Raw genomic sequence first — 18,510 nt, forward strand, 5'->3', positions numbered from 1 at the left:
AGTGCCTCCCATGACAAAGACTTGACACCACCACCTTCCTCCAGGGGGAAGAAGAAAAAGAAGAAATCTACCCGGAAGAAGAGAAGGAGGTGAGGGGCCCAACAAGAGATGGAAACTTGAAGATGGTGGAAGGGAGGAAATAAGGGTAAAATGGGTTTCGGGGTCAAACAGTGACTCCCCTTGGTTTCAGATCCTCTCTCTGCCTCTTAACTAGTTGTGTGGCCTTAGGCAAGTCGCTCGACTTCTCTGTGTCTGTTGCCACTTCTGTAAAGTGGTGAGTAAACCTACCTCTTGGGGTTTTGTGAGAATTAGATTTAAAAAAAAAAAAAATGGATGTGGAAAGAGCTGTCACAGTGTCTGACATGTAATAAATAACCAATTAATCGGAAGCATAGTCATGACCATAAGTAATTTTTTTTTTTTTTTTGAAAATGTTCTCTGTGTGGAGGGCTGTGCTAAGCACTGTGTTCTCTATCATCTCTTTTGCCCTTGACTACAATCTACCAGGCAAGCATTATTGTCCCCATTTTAGAGAGGCACAGGGAGCGATGGGGGAGGGTGACAGAACCTACAGGGACTTGATTCCAGGTTCCTCAAGTGATTCTACCACACCCACCCAGCAGGTTTAAGGCCAAGGATAATGGACTTTATATTTTGGCCAGTTGTTTGTACTCTGTGAATTTTTTTCAAGGTACAATTACTTTTTGATCTTTTTGTATTTAAAAAGATTTTCAAATTTTCTTCTAGGCTGCTTGCTACTCACCACTAAAAGTATGTCCATTGTTCCAGACCCAGGGGGCTGGGCAGAGACCTTAGTGGGTAGAGTGGAAAATCTCACCAAACCTCAGAGGCAGTATTTGAAGAAGCCTGCAGGGGGCAGCAGAGAGGAGTGTCTGAAGGTCCAGCCCCAACTCCAGGTTTTCTGGGACCTTGTTTCCTGGATACCACGTTAGCCTAGTTCTAGGAAAACAGGCCCAAAGAGGACCCAAAGGGGAATGTGAATGAAGACCCTGAGTTCCAGCTGTTGTGGGGTGAGGGATGGAACTGGGGCAAGTGGTTGGAGCTTCCTGATCTTAGGGGTAGACATGAGAATACCTCAAAGAAGGTAATGGCCCACATCGAGCTTCACTAGTTCATTCCTTCATTCAATAAATGTCCACTGATCACATGTTTGCGGACAGGTACTGTGACTCCCTAAGAGTCAGGTTGTTCTCAACCCTGCATTTTCCCCTGCAAAGTATTTTTGTTTGTTTGCTCATTTTGTTTTATTTGGGTTTTTGTTTGTTTGTTTGTTTGGTGTTTTGAATTGGTGGCCGACATTTCAAAGCCAGTGGATCTCATATGAAAATATTTTCTTCGATCAAAAAGACAGGCGTTCTGGAAGTCCCGGGCCTACATTCCCATGCAAGACCCTCGGCCGATCTGAGAAGCAGCCACCCACCCGTTTGGTCAGGGGCTCTCTGGTTCACCACAGTCCCTAGCACTCCCTACTGCCCCACACCTGGGCTGCTTCCTCTGTTTATGCTACCTGAGAGGCCACTGTTAGCACTGGGTTGGAAACTCCTCATCTCTTTCAACCTTGGTATTTTGTCAGTGGGGAAATAAGAGACTCAGAGCAGTGACATCGCCAAGTGAACTTCAGGTGGCGAAGTCAAGATCGGGACTTGGGTCACCTGAGCTTCACCTGACGTTTGAAACAAATGCAAGCTAATATCAGTATGGGCGTCATCCTGTGTGGTGCCGAAAGGGCTGAGACCGGCATGGGGGCCAGAGAAGGGTCTCTGTCACACCAACCGTGGCCTTGAAGAACCTACCTCTGACGGGCGTCTCCCTCCCCCGGCAGGTCCCCGTCATACAGCCCATCACCTGTCAAGAAAAAGAAGAAGAAAAGCTCCAAGAAACATAAGCGACACAGGTATTGTCCTCCCGCCTCAGCAAACAGGGATGTTCCAGGTGGGGTGGAGGTGGAGGTGACAGTGGATGGCACCAAAGGTCATTTAGAAGGATATCATTTCATTTACGTAAAATATTTATCTAAGAATTGTTATTTATTTGTATCTTGTATAGGCTGAGACCCTGGTAGCGAGAACCAGAGGCCCGCTCTAGCTCACTTAGGCCAGAGAGGAATTCAATGATGAGACAGGCAGGAGTGTCTCGGACCAGCCAGGCCTCAGCGAGGGTTTGAATCAAGTTGCAGGCTGCTGATAGAACCCAAGTAGGATACGCAGTGTCCCATGCCACGTGGGAGACATGGCTGCCCCCTGTTTCCACCTCTCCATGCTGTGGGTCCGGCCACAAGAAGACACCGAATCTCACTGTTTCATTCCTTATTCCAAATTCCCAAGGAAGTCTTCTCTGGTCCAACTGTGTCCTAGAGGATGGGATCACGCAAAACATGGCTTCTGGGATTGTCCACCCTTGTGGACAGTTAAGGGGGATTCTGAACCGGACACGCATTCCAAAAGGTGCCCAATATATACACATGCACATACATACACACAAACATTCACACAGACATGTATGTTTATGGGGGAAAACAATGGAAGGATATACACCAGAGGGCTCAAATCTGTGGTTCATGGGCCAAGCCAACATTTTATAATTAGGAGATTTTGCAATATAAAAATTAAGCTTTCCAGTTCCTCTGTAAAATCAGAAGCTGTGTCTTCATTGGACCCATTTTCCCACGGGCAACTATCAGCTGGAGCTGAGAAGCTGCTGTTCATATAAGGAGCGTGGGTGCTCAGCATGCCACAGGCCCCCCCTTAGCCTGCTCCCCACATTTATGCACATTTACAAAGCCTGCTTGGCCCCCAGGGGCAGGGAATTTGAAGCTCCTTGTATAAGTTATTTGCTGTGGTTGGCTGCGGATCATAGAGAAAGAATGGTTTATATTTTTGCTTATCTCTATCTTCCAATAGCGGATTACTTGTGCAATTAATCACAACAGAACACAAGGTAAAAGAGTTCTTTTGGGTTTTCCCCCTGCATCTCACCCCTGCTGCAAAGTTGCCCCAAATTGACTTTTCCTAATCGAGGGGATGTGGTCACATCTCAGGCTTTATTGCCAGAATGGTCTCAACTCAATTTGGTTTCACTGAATATGTACCCTCCCCAACTCCGATGATCCAATTGATGCTGAGTTTTTGCTTAAGAGAAGATATGGGCAAACCAATTAGTGAAATGTTGTTAATTTGCTGTTAGAAATCTTTGCCAACATGGAGTTCTTTATAGAAGCAATGAACTGCCCCGTGGCTGTAGACTGCTATCTCGTCACCTTCCTATGCTGAACAATTTGTCCCAGTTTGGGGGACTTTTCCTAATCTGGATCTTGGAAGCCAAGTAGCTTCTTGCTCAACGGTTTCTTGGCATGAGAAAGAGACTGTGCCAGAAATTTAGAAACAGGCTGTTTTTCTGCCAGCTACTGTCGCCCAGGGGTTGGAGGCTCATCAGGAAGAAGGACCATACAATGGGAGATCGTTAGGGAGAAATGCTGATTCTGGTCCTTCCCAAACCTTCACCTACTGCTGGCCCGTCTTCTCCAAGTTCTTGATGGTTGACTTTTTTGGAAATAGGAGCTAGGGGTAGGGGATGCATTGAGATGATTTGTTTTCTGTCCTCAATTAATGAGGCTTCAGGATTAAAAGAAAGATTCCCAGTTTTCACATCTGGGATGTGATCGAAATACCCATGATGTGTCATGAAAAAGGATTCTGGGCACCAGGAAGAGAACAGTGACCAAGACCCAGCCCCTACCCTCAAGTTCCTCTCATTCTAGTAGGGGAAATACATAATTGTCATCTGCAGAACTCTGTACTCTAACAAGGCTAAGCTCAGGAGCTCACTCAGAGCTCGTGGGAGCAGAGAGGAGGCACCCAGCCAGCCTGAGGGGATGGGAGAATGCTACAAAGAGAAAATGACATCTCAGGGCAGTTCCGAAGAATGAGCAGAAGTTAAGGTGGAGCTGTGTGACCTTGGGCAACTTAACTAACTTCTCTAAGCTTCAGTGTCTTTGTAAAATGGTTGTCAGTAGTACTTCCCAGGCTTTGGGGGAAGATTGAATGAGGTCGTGTGTGAAAGATGCTTAGCCTGGAGGCTGGCACAGAGTTAGAGTTCCACATATGGAAGCTGGTTGTCCCATGATGACAAAAACAATGATGATGATGATGAAGACAGTGATGAGCCCACAACTAGGGCAAGAAAGATGAAGGCGAGACCGAGGGTAGGCGAGGAGGCAGAGGACTCTCTCCTGCCCCCCTCCTCCAACCTCATCCCAGATGGGACTGGAGCACGGGTAGGTTTTTACTTGGGAATTCAAAATGCAGATTGGTGTCTCCCACGCGGTCCTCATATTCTTTGAAATCTAAGAGAGGAGGATTTGCTAGGTGTCTCAACCCCCCTGTAACATGGTCACAAATGCATTGATACATTCACCCCAGGAAAAGAAACCTCGAACTCACCTATATTTATTTTCTTCCCTTCCTTTTCCCCTCCTTCCCTCCCTCTCTCTCCCCATTTTTTCCCCCTTTAATCAGGTCATTCTCCAAGAAGAGAAGGCACAGGTAAGAATCCCATCACCCCTGGCTACCTACTTTAGCTTTCTGCTTCCCTAACCAGGCGTCAGGCAGCTCCTAGGCTCCGCTCTCAGTCTCTACGTCTGTGTCCTTGGCCACACCCTCTTCATCTTCCTATGTCTCGGTTTCCTCCAACATGAAGGTCTGGGCTGGGTCTCTGTAAGTTCCAAGCCAGCTTTCGACTTCCACCAGGCCAGATGGTTGTTCTTGAACCAGGCCTTCCCCATACCTCTCCCCTCCCCCCGGAAAGTCTCCCAGAGTCTGTTTGCTTTACCACTGATTGAAACCTTGGGTCGGGGCACATGGAGAAACATCAGCCACCCCACCAAAGCCTTCCTGGCTAAGTGACAGAGGCCAAGTCCTACTGGGCCGGACACACTGGGTGAGCACAAATAAAGCTGTCACCTACAGCTACGTCCAATAACTGGATCCTGTGCTAAGCCCTTTCCGGGGTGTGTATTTAATCCTCATCAATCCTCATCACCACCCTATGCAGTGGATGTGTTTGTTAATCCCATTTTACAGATGAAGAAACTGAGACTCAGACAGATGTGACAGGCATGTTCACAGACACAGTCAGAAAGTGGCCGAACCAAAATTTAAACCCAGATCTCTCAGACAGAGGATCAGGCCTCGCCGTGGCTTCTTCAGTAACAATAGCCACATCCAGAGCAGTTGGGGGAGTGCAAAGCCCTTTTGTTCAGTCAGTTAACAAGTAGACATTGATCACCAGTGTCATCCATCCCCTCGGCCCAACAGCCTGAGCAATGGCCCAGTTTCACAGTCAAGGAAACCAGGTCCCCAAGAAGACAGGTAACTTGCCTGACGTCACACAGCAGCTATGCGGTGGAGCTGGGACATAAACGTGGAGTTTTCAGTGAGGTCCTGGGCTCTTCTGTTGCACAGGCTGCGTCTCAAACGTCTCAAACGTGAGAACAGATCCCGAGGCTAACCTCAAGGTGTGATTTCATTCCAATGACATCGATTTCCTGTTCCCAGGACCTAGGCTAGTAATGCATTCTTGGTGGCCCCCTGAAGCCAGTCTGGTTTAAACTACCAAGTGGCGTTCACCCTCTGGGGGACCTCAATTCGATCACACTGGAACCCCAAGTCATATCCATACCCCAGCCCTCTGACTTAAAAATAAAATAAAATAATAAAACACAGATACTTTAAAATTCACAGACAGAACATTTCAAAATCTGCCAAGCTTTGTGAGGCTTCAGAATATCTCCTTGAATATTCCCTCTCTTCTCCTAGAAAGAACATGGGCTCAGGGGACCTGTGTCCTGGGGCCACATCCCAGCTCATCTGTGTGATCTGAGCAAGATTTTTGGCTCATCTGAGGCTCCGTCTCCGCATCTGTAAAATGAGTGCTTATTAAATTGTGCCAGTATCCATAGGTTGCAGGGAGAATAAAACGAGATTATTGACAAAGAGTATTTAGCAGAGCACCCACCCTCTAATAAAGCCTTGAGAAATGGCAAGATATTATTATGACGTTTATTACTTCTGTTATTATGAAGCTACCAGAGCTGACCCTGGCACCCCCTGCACCCCATTCTCAGCCTGTGTGTGGGGGTCGCTGTCTCTAGCTGAACCTGCTGGGTGAAAAATTGAGCAGTGGACGACTCTGGTCTTGAAGATGATCAGTGTCTGTCCCCAAACTGCCTGCATCTAGTGGCTACTGTGTGTTAAGCATTTTAACAACTTGTTTATTTTTATCTTTATCTGGAAGTTTGCATCTTTCAATTAATTGGCCATTTCTCATTTAGCTCCTCCAGCCCAAAAAGCAAAAGAAGGGAAGAGAAGAGGCACAAAAAACAGTAAGTAGAGACCACCTGGAATGTTCTCTCCAGTTTGGGGAAATGGGGATCCGCTTAACAGGCAGAGTTTTAGAGTTTCCTAATGAACAGGTAAGGAAAAGCGTGGGCGGTTAGGAGGGAAGAAGGAAGAGAAAGACAGACAGACCCGTGTGTGGCTTGCTGTGTGGGTTTGCGCATGCGTGAATGCACGAGGTTGTGTGTGTGAAGTGTGAGTATGCATGTGTGTTTGTGTGTGCGTGAAAGTGAATGGTGTGCATCGGTGTGCCTGGTGTGCCCATCGTGTGTGCGTGTGTGTGAATCCTGTGTTCCCGTGCGTGAATTGTGTATTTATTTGTATGTGATGCGTGAATATATAGCACGCACATTGTTTGTAAACATCTATACACTTTTCTGTCGTGCAGACAGCCATGTGTGCACAGATGTATTTGCAGTATGGGTAAATAGTGTGTGCGTGTGGCATATTCTTTGTGTTCACACGAAGCATGATGTATGCCTGTGCTTACGTGAGCATGAACGTGGCCAGCGTGCATGCAGGTGCACCCTCTGACACTGTGTGCGAATTCTGTGCACTCTGCGTGAGCACCGCTTATGTATCTGTGTGTATTACTCATTCGAAGGGTGCAGGTTGGTTCTTACATATGCAATGTGTGTGCTGTGTGTGCTTGAGGACTTAAGGGAGCATGAACACGTGCATGCACATTCATGAGTGTGCGTATGAGTCCAAGCCCTGGCTGCTAGGGCTTAAGGCACAGAGACGTCAGTGACGCTCCTGCACCCCGCGACCCCTGTCTCAGAACCCCAGCTGGTTCACAGTTATAGCTGGTGGTAGAAATTCAAATCAGCCAGCACTGCCTGCAGAGTTCAGTTCCCAGCCAAATTACAAGTAAATTTGGTTACAACCCATCTACTTTATACCCTGCAAATGTTAGTGCGTGTATTTTCCAATCAACTAATATTTTATCTCCTGCCAAGAAGCTTCTAAAGTGAGGATCAAAGGCAATGGGATGAAAGGCAGTCAGCTGCTGGGGGTCGGAGGGGAGAGGAGGCAGGGGCACAGAGGGAGGGCGCTCAGCTTTGCTGCTCCAAAAGATCTCTTCACCCAAGGTCAGGGCAAAGGAAGGCAGTCCAGCCACCACCACGGGGGCTGGGGAAGGCTCCAGGAGGTAGCTGTAGAGCTTTGAGTTAGCTCAGGGAAGAACTTCCCAATCATCAAGCTTGTCCAATTCAAGTCAAGAGGCAATTATTGGTCATATGTATTGTGTATGCTTTCATGCTAAGCTCAGACAGAGCACACATTCTCCGAGTCCTCAGCATCACTTGTCCAGTGGGGCTGCGGTATAGACGCCCACAGAGCCAGGGCCTGGGCTCAGCCCTAAGAGCACTTGGGAGGGATCATGGCTGAGACCAGGACTGCCTGCCTGAGGGCAGCGAGGTGGCCGCCCTCCCCAGTGCCAAGAGCTGGCTGAGTCCCAGAAACTGCTAGCAGGACTTGCGAAAGCCAAAGACAAGAGTCAGGAGAGGGAAAAGCAAGAAAAACAAGGTGTCCCTGACACAAAGTGTGGTTATTCTTGCCAAGTCCCATGTCTGAGCTGATTCTAACCATGTGACCACTGCAGTGAGTTAGCGTCCCTTAGTGAGGCCTTCATGTGTGACAGGCCCTGTGCTGGGCCCAGGACAGAGGTTAGCCAGACATTCATCTGGCCTCGAGGAGCTCCCAGTGCAGTGGAGCACAGGAGACAGACGTGGGACAGGTCACGGCATGGCAATGGCACACGCAAGTCCAGGGTGCGGCGGGGGCCCTGCTGCTGGAAAGAGGGGAGGCTTCCTGCAGGAGGGGGTGTCCAGGCTGGGAGTGAGGGCGACGGGAACCATTCTAGGCTGCAGGTTAGGTGAGTGCTTTAAACGTTCTGTGCCGCAGTTTCTTCATCTGTGAAATGGGAATGATAAGAGAACCTACTCCATAGGTCGTGCTGAAGGATAGATGAGTCCACATATGGAAAATGCTTAGAGCACGGTTACCTATCATCATCATCCATCATCATCACCACCACCATCATCACGAGGACATCATGAACTGGGAAATGTGTGCGCCAGAACACAAGCAGTTTAGAGTTGCTTGAGCCTGCCAGGCCAGGCCAGCCCAGGACATATCATGCAAGGAAGCTGGCGAGCTAGGCAGGGGGTGACTTCCGAAGGTGCTTGGGGTTCAGGGTCAGAGTCTGGACTTGGCATGAGGGCAGTGGGAGGGTTTTAAGCCGGGCAGGGATCTGGTGTGATTATCCCATTGCAAGAATCCCTGAGTCCTTTGTCAGGAGAATCTCCAGAGTTATCTCTGTCTCCCACTGGCTTTCTGGCTCGGCGGAGACCATCGACACGCCTTGTACATCCTCAGGGAGGGATAATCTTCAGAGTTATCTCTGTCTCCCACTGGCTTTCTGCCGGAGACCATCGACACGCCTTGTACATCCTCAGGGACCACTGCCACCTCTGCTGCTACTTCTGAGTCATTGTTATTACTTACAGGGAGCTGAAGTAACCTGTGAAAATACCAGTTTTGGTGGTAGTGGTCGTAATTATTGTAATTATAATTTTGGTTGTTGATGAGGTTTGTAACTCACTCTGCAAGTGGGATTTTTGACTTCACGCTAAGAGTCTAGACTTCATTTTCCAGTTCTGAGGTTACAGATTGGCAGCCCTAAGGCCTAATTTACTCTGCAAATGTGTTTTGTTTGCCCTAAATGGTGTCATTTTTACAAATGAGCTTCCATTTAAAATAGGAGTCTTTTACATAAAAATCTGTATTTCTACATTTGCTTGAAAAAATTGAAGATACAGCACCATGCCAATATTCTGAGCAAAGCCACTCCTTTTTTTCACCTGTGCCCTTCAGGTGATATTTTTTTAATGCCCGACTGATTCACACATCGTGGTATCTGACTGGCACGTGAAGCTGTCTAAAACCGAGACTCCTGCCTTAGGTGAGGGAGAGGTGACATGTGGAGGTGACAGTCCTGTCCGGGGTGCGGTCTGCAGCAGAACTGCTTCCAGCGGGGTGGAAGGCTGAGTCATCCTGCTGTCTCTTGCAGAGGACCCCTTCCCGCTCACTTGTGTTCAGTGTGGCTGGTTAGAGACCCCAAATACCAATATGGGGAACTGGGGTGATGTGGGGCATGAGGCGGGGGAAATGCTTAACTTTGGGAGGGATGGTGACAGTGGACAATGTGTGTCACACGATCAAAATTTCTCTCTCTCTCTCTCTCTCTCATCTCTGACTCTCTCCTTCTCACCCCCCACCCACCCCACCCCAAGATCACGAAGCCGGCCCCGAAAGTCTCGTCGCCATCGCCATCACCACTGCCCCTCGCGGTCCCCAAGCTCGGAGTCCCGCTCCTCAAGCTGTGAGAGCAGGTAACCCCTCACCCCAAAGAGCCTCCACACCTAGCCACCGCCCAGAGCCTCAACTGAGACTCCGTTATCCTCAGCTTTGCCTCTCACCGTTGCTGCTGGGGGCCTGCTTTCCCAGGAGAGGAATGGCCTCCTTCCCTGTAGAGAAGGGGCTGCAGACAGAAGGGCCCACCGCTTCCACTTGCCGACACGTGTGCTTCCTGAGTGCCACTAACAGGGCACTGAGGTGCTAAGGACTCTTCCTCTGTCAACCACATGGTCCCCTAAACAGCCCTATGATGTGGGTACTTCTGTTAACCCCATCTTAAAGATGAGGAAACTGAGGCACAGAGAGGTTAAAGAACTTGCCTGTCACTTAGCGACTGAGCGACAGAGCTAGGTGGACCTTGGGAGTCCAGCCTGGACTCTGCAGTCTCACTAAGGTTTGCTCTAAGCACAGAGAAGCTAAGCAACCTGGGAACGTCCACCCAGCACATTCCGAGGCCTCATTCCGAGGCCTGTCCAAGTCCGGTTCCTGCTAACTTAGACCCTCTCTGTGCTGACACATCGGCTGTCCTGGACTGAGTGGGGAGGAGGTTTCTCTCATGGATGAGAAGGTGTGTGTGCTTGGCCAGGTTGTGTGGTCTCCCTCCCAGCGAGGAAACAATAAACATGCTTGCGAGCTCCTGGCAGCCTCTGCCTGGACCGCTTTGGTGCTTCGAGCTCACCGGCACGAATGACGTTACAGCTGGGAAAACTGCGTCTTGGTGCGGGGAGGAGGTTTCTCATGGATGAGAAGGTGTGCGTGCTTGGCCAGGTTGTGTGGTCTCCCTCCCAGCAAGGAAATAATAAACATGCTTGCTCAGCCACAGGCGAGCTCCTGGCGGCCTCTGCCTGGACCTCTTTGGTGCTTCGAGGTCACCGGCATGAATGACGTTACAGCTGGGAAAACTGCGTCTTGGTGGGCAAAGGGATCTGAGCAAGGTCACGGTGACTGGCAGAATAGGGACAGGGACCCAGGTCTATGTGACTCAGCCTGAGCCCTTCACCTCCAGCCCAGGCCAAGTCAGCTCCCTGCAGGTCAGCCTTGGTGGCCTGGGCCGGAGCGCGATGCGGGGCAGCAGACACTCAGGGCATGCACGTCACCCTTCCCCAACTCACCTTTTTGGGAAATAACTATCATCGCACACCCTGGCTTCAGCCCTCCTTCTGCTGTCACCTCTCATGGTGGTGTTGCTGCCTGAGTTCCCCAGTGCCTGCTGAGCTGAGGAACACTCCAGCAGGCATGGAAGCAACCCTCGGGCTGGCTCTCGGGCCACACATCCACTATAAATGATCTGGAGGCCCCAGGGCAGAGGGACACTCTAGAGCAAGAACCCTAGGCATGGTTCCTGCAGGGCAGAAAACTCTGCTCTGCCCCTGGTTCTGCTGTTTTCATGCTGTGTGACCTCAGGCAAGTTCCTAAACATCTCTGAGCCTCAGCTTCCTCATCCATAAAATGGGAAAGTAATACCTGCCTTATCTATGTCTTCGAGTTGTAGAGAGGACTGTGAAAGCACTTTAAGAGCAGTTTACAAGTGCCATGCAAATCGATGAGGTTTATATTTATTACCACTGCGGCTCCAAGCTGAGGGGCTAAGCAGAGCGCGGACAGTTTCTGAAGAGTCAGAGATTCCTTTGGTTTCCATTGCAGACAGGGCAGCCAGATCTAGATCGGAAAGCTTACGGAAGGCACCTTTGTCATTTTTGTCAGCTATTTTTTTTCAAAAGTTTTGGGTGATAGTCAATAAGATGCTTCTATTTCACAGATGGCGAAGTCACGTACACAAAGACATGCAGAAAATGCAGTTATCTTTATAGACAAACACATGAAAACACAGACGGACATGCCCAGACATACACAGTCACATACAGACTTAGAGACAATCACAGATGCATGAAGGACATTAAACTGAATCAGGGTAGGGACCTTTCCTGTCTTCACAGCTGCATCCCCAGCCCCCAAAACACTGCCAGGTATGTAAATAAACATTTGTCCAATAACAAATGAGAGAATGAATGAATGAATGGGCAAGTGGGTGGGTGATGGATAGAGGCACATGTAGTTCCTACAAACACACTCAAACGCATGCTATAGTCCTCAGATTTTCTAGGTACCCTCAACTACCTCTCTGCCATGCTCCCCTTCAAAAGACCCTCAGGTCTCTCTCCCCTGACCCCAGGCACCGCGGCCGGTCCCCCGAGGAAGGGCGGAAGTCCCACCGAACACACTCCCGCCGCTGCTCCAAGACCCTCGGCAAGGCCAGCCCCGAGGCCCGGTCCAGCCACCCGCCCAGCCAGCCTGTCCAGATGCTCAGCCTCCTGTCAGCCAGGGGTGTAGTAAGTATTCCACACAGCCTCCTCAGCCAGTTTTGGCTACGATACTGGGGGGGAGATGGAGGCACAAGTTCAGGGCAGTGTATGCCATATTTTAATTCAGTCTCGGGCAAATATCCCACTGGTTTCAGACCTCGTTATTGATTAGCCAAACGGTCATTCACTAGCCTTTGAAAGCACTGCCTTGGGGATTTGGGGTTGGGAGTGAGGGGTTAGAAAAATGCAACTACCCAGGCTTTTTATCAGGGGGATGTTGAAAAATACATATTGGTCTCCAGAGTGACATCTACAGGAATGCATGTGTGAGGCACTGTAGGAGGTTTCTTTGGGGAGGAAGGAAAGGGGGAGTCTTTGAGGTACCAGAGGCACTCCAGCTTTTCAGTGAAGTCCGCATCTTTGATGCCAACTAGCCTGCAGCATTGATTGCCAGCTGGGATGTGATTTTACCTATGTAAACACAGCCTCGTATGTACAAGACCTGTGTTCTCTCATGTGTCCTCATATGTCTCAGGGAGTTGAGGGCACAGCTACTCTTACTGGTCCCTCCCACAGATGGGACCGAAAAACCAAGGCTCAGAGAGGTTACAGTCTGGATAAAAACCACAGAGCAAAGCAAGAGCAGATGGAATTTAGTGACCAGGCATGGAACAGACTCATGTAACACTCCCTTAGGTCAGCAAGGAGAAGCTGCAATGTGACTTCAGTCAGTTCAATACCAGCAAGTTCCCTGAGCAAGGGATTTGAACTTGGACCTGAACTCAGGTCCCAGCTTTGCCACGTCCTAGCTGTGTGGCTTTGGGGAAGTCATTTAACCTCTTTGAAACTCAGTTTTCTCATTGGTAAACTTGAAATAATACCAGTTCTACATGGGGTTGTTAGGGATATCCAATAAGACAAAGTATGTGAAGGCCTTTTATAGACTCTAAAGGGACCGACAAATAGGAGGCAATTCAATACTGATATAGAGTTCACATCTGGCAGCTGGGCAGAGACCTGTCTTCTCTAGCTATGAGCAAATCTGAAAATTTCAGAGAGCTGCTCCCTCAGAAAGAATGAGGTAGGAGTAAGGAAAAGCTCAGAGGTGCTTGCCAGGAGGTGAGGGAAGAGAAGATAATGATAAACCCTAGTTGAGTCTGGTTGACACAACCGTTATTATCTGCAGTGCATTCTGGGAACTCTTCTTCACCAGTCAAGGTACCCTTTGTCACCAAAGTCAAATTTTGCCCAAATTCTCTGCCTAGCTGAAACCATCCAGAATTCTCCGCAGACCCCTCCTTTGAAGAAACGCCTTGTCTCCCAGGGGGATTGTTGAAAAGATAGAAATAAATTTAAAATACGAGCAGTCAGAGGTGGAGAGATGTATTTAAGTCATTGAAAGCCACCCAGTCTCGCTGCTTATGGTATCTGTGACAGCCCATTCAGTGGCCCCAACTGACCCTAATTAAAAAGTGCCTTTTGGAGCAACTGGCTTATGTGTCTGTACCTGCCTGGGATGGTTTCTTAAAGGCCATGTCTGTCAAAATATTGCAACAAAAAGGGGGGAGGAGGGGTAGTTTTCCCACCTCAGCTAGTAAATTAGCAGATCGGCTATTGGTTCTTGAAGCTTCGATATCCCCAGTGGGCCCAGCCCTCATCAGAAGAGCTAAAAGCTCATCTGTACCTAGATGGCAGAGGCCTTGGGAGCTCACCTAACTCAGTGCCCTGATTTCAAGAAAAGAAACAGACTCACAGAAGAGAAATGACTTCTGTGGGCCATGGCAGGTCAGAGTTGTTGAAAACATGGGTTTACGGTTATGTGGCCAAATCCTGGCTCTGAGCTAGGGATAGTTACTTAAACATTTTGGAGCCATGATTTCCTCATCTGTTAAAAAATGAAGATAATGAATCTTCTTCAAAAGCCTTGTTATTAGGACAAGAGCAAAAGTAATGTTGTAAACTGTTGAGCTCAACGCTCGGCACAGGGGCAAAACTCAGCAGATATTAGCAGATGTCATGGCAACAACATCCCAGAGGCTGGCTCTGCACTTACCAACTGTGGATCCTCGAGCGAGGTGCATAAACTTGCTGTGCCTCAGTTTCCTCTAAATCTGCAAAACAAGGACAACGATGAGACCTACCTCATAAGAGGCATGTTATGAGGAGTCAATGACTTAATATAAATAACATTTTAGGCTGCAACAGACAAGTGGCACATGTCTTGTTGATGCGAATGGTAGAGTAGTATTAATAGTGGAAATAGAACTAATAGTAGCAACAATAGTAGCAGCACTGGTAATAGTGATGGTAGTAACAGTAATACAGGTATGTTCTAGGCCCAGACTAGTCAGTGACTGAGTTGGGAGAAGGCCAGGGCCCCCGCTTCCCCTGCCTTTGGTTTCCTTCCAACCTAGGTGGTGACTGTGGCCCGAATGCTGGTTCCATTCCGCTCATGCTTGCCTGACTTCTGGAGGCATTGGGTGCCCCCCCAAGTCTGGTCCTCTGAGTGCCCCACACACTAGACCCTTTCGCATCTTCTCTCCTGCAAAGGCAGAGATGGAAGAAGTTACCAAGTGGGAGCAAAAGTTTTCCAAGAGTCCTGGTCCCAACACTTTCCTGAGCAATCTGTTAAAGAGAACAGCAAAGTCACTGTCATCGAATCACCTGTTCAATCATTTGTTCCAATCTACCAGTTATCTACTGAGCATCTGTAAAGGGTCAACTCTGACATGGCTCTTGGGATCCACTGAATAAGGAATAGCCTGTACCTTCTTAAGAGAGGAACAGGCAGGTAAAAACCGTAAAAGACAACATAGAAAAATGAATGTGGAGATGCTGAGATGGGGGTGGAAGGTAAGCAGGCAAGGATGGGAATTAAGCTGAGGGTTAGGTTAGGGCAGAGGTGAGCAAGGGTTAGCCAGAGGAAGCAGGAAATGAAGACTGGAGTCAGGGATGGAGTCAGAATTCCAGGGCAAGAGACAGGGTTCTGGAGCTGGCAGGAGCCTGAGTAGGAAGGGTCTTCTGCGCCATGGCTCCTATCACACTACACTGCAGGCATTTCATATGCACAGCTCTTTAAAAAATCAAGGACGAGTGCATCACATCAAGGTGCAAATTTACATATATGAATATGCAAATCTTGGGCCGTGTCTTATTGAAATCCTACTTGAGGTAAAGATAACCTGAAGCCCTCTTGCTCTGTCTGAGCCCAAATCCAAATGGAGGGTCCCAAGGAGACAATTTAGGGACCCTTCACAGCCTCACTCATGTTTCTTATCTCCACTCAACCATCTCTCTCTGTTCAAGGCATTAGGGGGACAGAGAGATGAATAAAGTATTCGTGAACGACCGAGCTCACAGTCTAGTAGTCAACAGAATGCTGTAGTACAGTAAGATAAGTGTTGTAATTAGAGCTGAGATTGATTCGGTGAGCACCAGTACCTCCTCGGTTGTTAAAATATTCAAATACTTGCACAGCAGTTGATAAATAAACCCTGTCTCCACCCCTCCTCACCCCCAGTCAACAAAGCCATCTCTTTTCTCCCCTGGTGTTTTCTGGACCTTCTCACAGTCTAGCCGCTAAAGAATGATACCCGACAGTCCTACAGCACCAAGGCCAGCTACCTGCAGAAGGGGCAGCCCCACACTCAACCAATTGAGGAGGACTATTTTGAATATTATTACCCGAATGGGGATAGAAGCAAGTACAATGAATGTATAGTAGGACCACAGAGGAAGGACCAGACAACGTCGTCTTGGTGTCTGAGAGGGTTTTCCAAATAGAAGAACATTTGAGCCACCAAACTGAGATGGCTGATGAATAGAGGGAGGGAGAAATACGGCTATTATGTGCCAGGCACTGTCACATACTTCACACAGTTGTTTATTGTTGTTGTTTTTTCTTATTTGATCTACAAAACAGTTCTTTGAGGAAGATGCAATTACAGAGAGGTTGGGGTCCCAAGATTTGGGAAATTCCTTTCCCTGTTGCATGTGACTGGAGAGCGGGACCGGAAGGGGGCTGGTCCTGGCAGAAGCTAGACCAGGGAGAAGTGCAGGCTCCTTTTCTTCTTCTCCCTCCAGCATGGACCGATAATTGCCATAGACTCTCTTGCCAACAAAAACGTATACTGATGCCAAGACAAAAGAAAAAAAAAAAAAAGCAGAACTTTGGTTCCATAAAAGAGGGTCTCGAAATTTGTCAACAGAAGGAGGCAATAGAGGGTAGTGATGAAGACAGGGGCTTTGGAGCAGATCTGGATGCTCTGGATTCTTGATCTTGTCTCTCTGTGACAAGCAATAACTTGTCGCTCTGCAGGTGAAAGCAGTAACTAATGCTTACTGAGCACCTACTGTGTGCCAGGTGCTAGGTTGAATTCTTTACATGTGTCATCTCCTTTATCTCTTATAAGAGCTTCAAAGGAGCTTCCACTAAGATCTCTGTTTTATAATGAGGAAACTATAGGCTAGGAAAAGTAATTAATGGGCAGCTATTTAATGGTGAAGTTAAGATTTAAACCCAGAAAGTCTGACCTCAGAGTCCACGTGTGTAATGTCATGGCCTTTCCCGTGTCATTTCACTTCGCTAGGCCTCCGTGTCCTCATCTGTACCTTGGGCTAATAATCATACCTACCTCATAGAGTAGATGTGAGGACGGAGTGAAATGAGGTATCAGTCCATTTTTAAAATATGCATAAGCACCTACTGTATGCCAGGCACTGTTATAGGCACTGGGTGAGCAGCCTCAAACGAGACAGATGAGATTCCTGTGCTCATGCAGCTTCAGTTCTGGGTGAAAAATAGCCCAATGCTTGGGACATAACACTCAATATGTAATAGTTGCTAGTGTTATTGTCATCATAGTGGCTTTATTAAACTCACTACAAATAAACCCAGACATGAAGTTTCTGGAGCATCTTTTGCTTCAAAAAGCTTAATCATATCCAAGATCTCAGGTGAACTTCAGAACAATCCTAGGAAAAAGACGGAATGATGATATGCTTCCCGTTTTGTAGACAGGGAAAATGAGACCCCTGACTCATGTTCTTGGCCAAGTCGGGACAGAAAAAAAGGAAACCACCATTTTCTATCACAAACGTGACATCATACCACTGGAAGAGGTGGACTGACATCGCCTCAGAAGAAAGGCTGAGCTTTAAAATCAAATGCATTTAGCTGGATGAAAAACTCATTACATTGAACTTATCGTTCTCGTTTCAATTTGGGCTGGTGAAAAATTTATCTAACTGGATCCATGTAGAGATTTTTGAGAACCGGTAGGCTAGGGACCAGCAAGAGGGGTTTCAGAGAAATGGAGAAGTTGAAGCCACAATTCCCTATCAGCTCCTGCCGGAGGGAAAGACAGGAGGCCAGACCACCTCCCTGGGCCAAGGTCAACTGTAGTGCACAGCCCCGTGGGATGGCTCCAGCCCTGAAGGGCTTTGTCATCTTCCCATAATCCCTAGCAGGTTTCCTTGTCCTTCTCCATCCCCTGCTCCTCTCAAATGAACTCCCGACAGGTCAGTGAATCTTTTTTTTTTTTTTTTTTTTTTGCTGTCTTCCTAATTAGTTTGCAAAGGAAGATGAACAACAGCAAGGAAAATAAACTTAATGTCTTTGTGAAACAAAAGGATTTTTTTAAAGGAATAACCAGACCCCTCTAGCTAAAAGCTCTGCCACGCAGCTCTATATTCACATGAGAATTTTCAGTCCCCCATATGGCAGGGAAGGAAAAAAAAAATTTACAGCCATCTCTCTCCATGGGGCCATTTGAAGCTCAGTAAATGGACTTGTTCAGTTTAATTGGAATTCTCTTCTTGATTGTATTTTTGTAACCTATTAGGCTGTGCTGCCTCTTGATCTCAGAATTCAGCTGAAATTAAATTTTAAAGTGTAAGTGAGAGGTTGTATTTTTTCCCCATTCTTGATTAAATAATGATTTGAGACAAAAACAATAAATAACAGTGCTGGCTTCCCTGGAGGGCTGAGAGAGAGTCCCAGTGAGACACCAGGAGCTGGAGTTCGTGGCGGGGGGATTTAATTACTTAGAAAAATCCAAGCGTTAATACTGAGTATATTAGACCAAGGAGATGAGGCAAGCTTACAAGTTCAAAAGAAAAAATCAGAGTCTATGGCCACGCCACCCTGAACAAGCCCGATCCTGTCTGATCTCGGAAGCTAAGCAGGGTCGAGCCAGGTTAGTACTTGGATGGGAGACCACGTAGGAAGAGCAGGTGCTGTAGGCGTTAAAAGAAAGAAAAAAGAAAAAGAAAAAATTGGAGCTTTACCTTGGAGGCGGCTAAGGGAGTAAAGGGAAAATACTTGTTTGCTTTTTCCCAATGGCCATGAGTTTGTAAAACACATTTTATCCTTA

The 18,510-nt window shown here is 47.9% G+C and overlaps 1 protein-coding gene and 1 pseudogene across 1 annotated transcript in view; both read left to right on the top strand.

Moving 5' to 3' along the window:
• The window catches only part of SRRM4 (serine/arginine repetitive matrix 4), a 144,538-nt gene that overhangs the window by 109,821 nt on the left and 16,207 nt on the right, over nucleotides 1–18,510 (top strand). Inside the window, exons 3-8 of the mRNA XM_006908600.1 lie at nucleotides 3–89; nucleotides 1,844–1,915; nucleotides 4,536–4,562; nucleotides 6,350–6,400; nucleotides 9,710–9,808; nucleotides 12,007–12,163. Coding sequence (XP_006908662.1) covers nucleotides 3–89; nucleotides 1,844–1,915; nucleotides 4,536–4,562; nucleotides 6,350–6,400; nucleotides 9,710–9,808; nucleotides 12,007–12,163 — 493 coding nt within the window. The remainder of the gene's footprint in view (nucleotides 1–2; nucleotides 90–1,843; nucleotides 1,916–4,535; nucleotides 4,563–6,349; nucleotides 6,401–9,709; nucleotides 9,809–12,006; nucleotides 12,164–18,510) is intronic.
• Nucleotides 18,264–18,382, top strand: LOC112477298 (annotated as a pseudogene).

The sequence above is a fragment of the Pteropus alecto genome, unplaced genomic scaffold (assembly GCF_000325575.1).
Source record: "Pteropus alecto unplaced genomic scaffold, ASM32557v1 scaffold113, whole genome shotgun sequence".
In the NCBI taxonomy this organism is placed as follows: domain Eukaryota; kingdom Metazoa; phylum Chordata; class Mammalia; order Chiroptera; family Pteropodidae; genus Pteropus; species Pteropus alecto.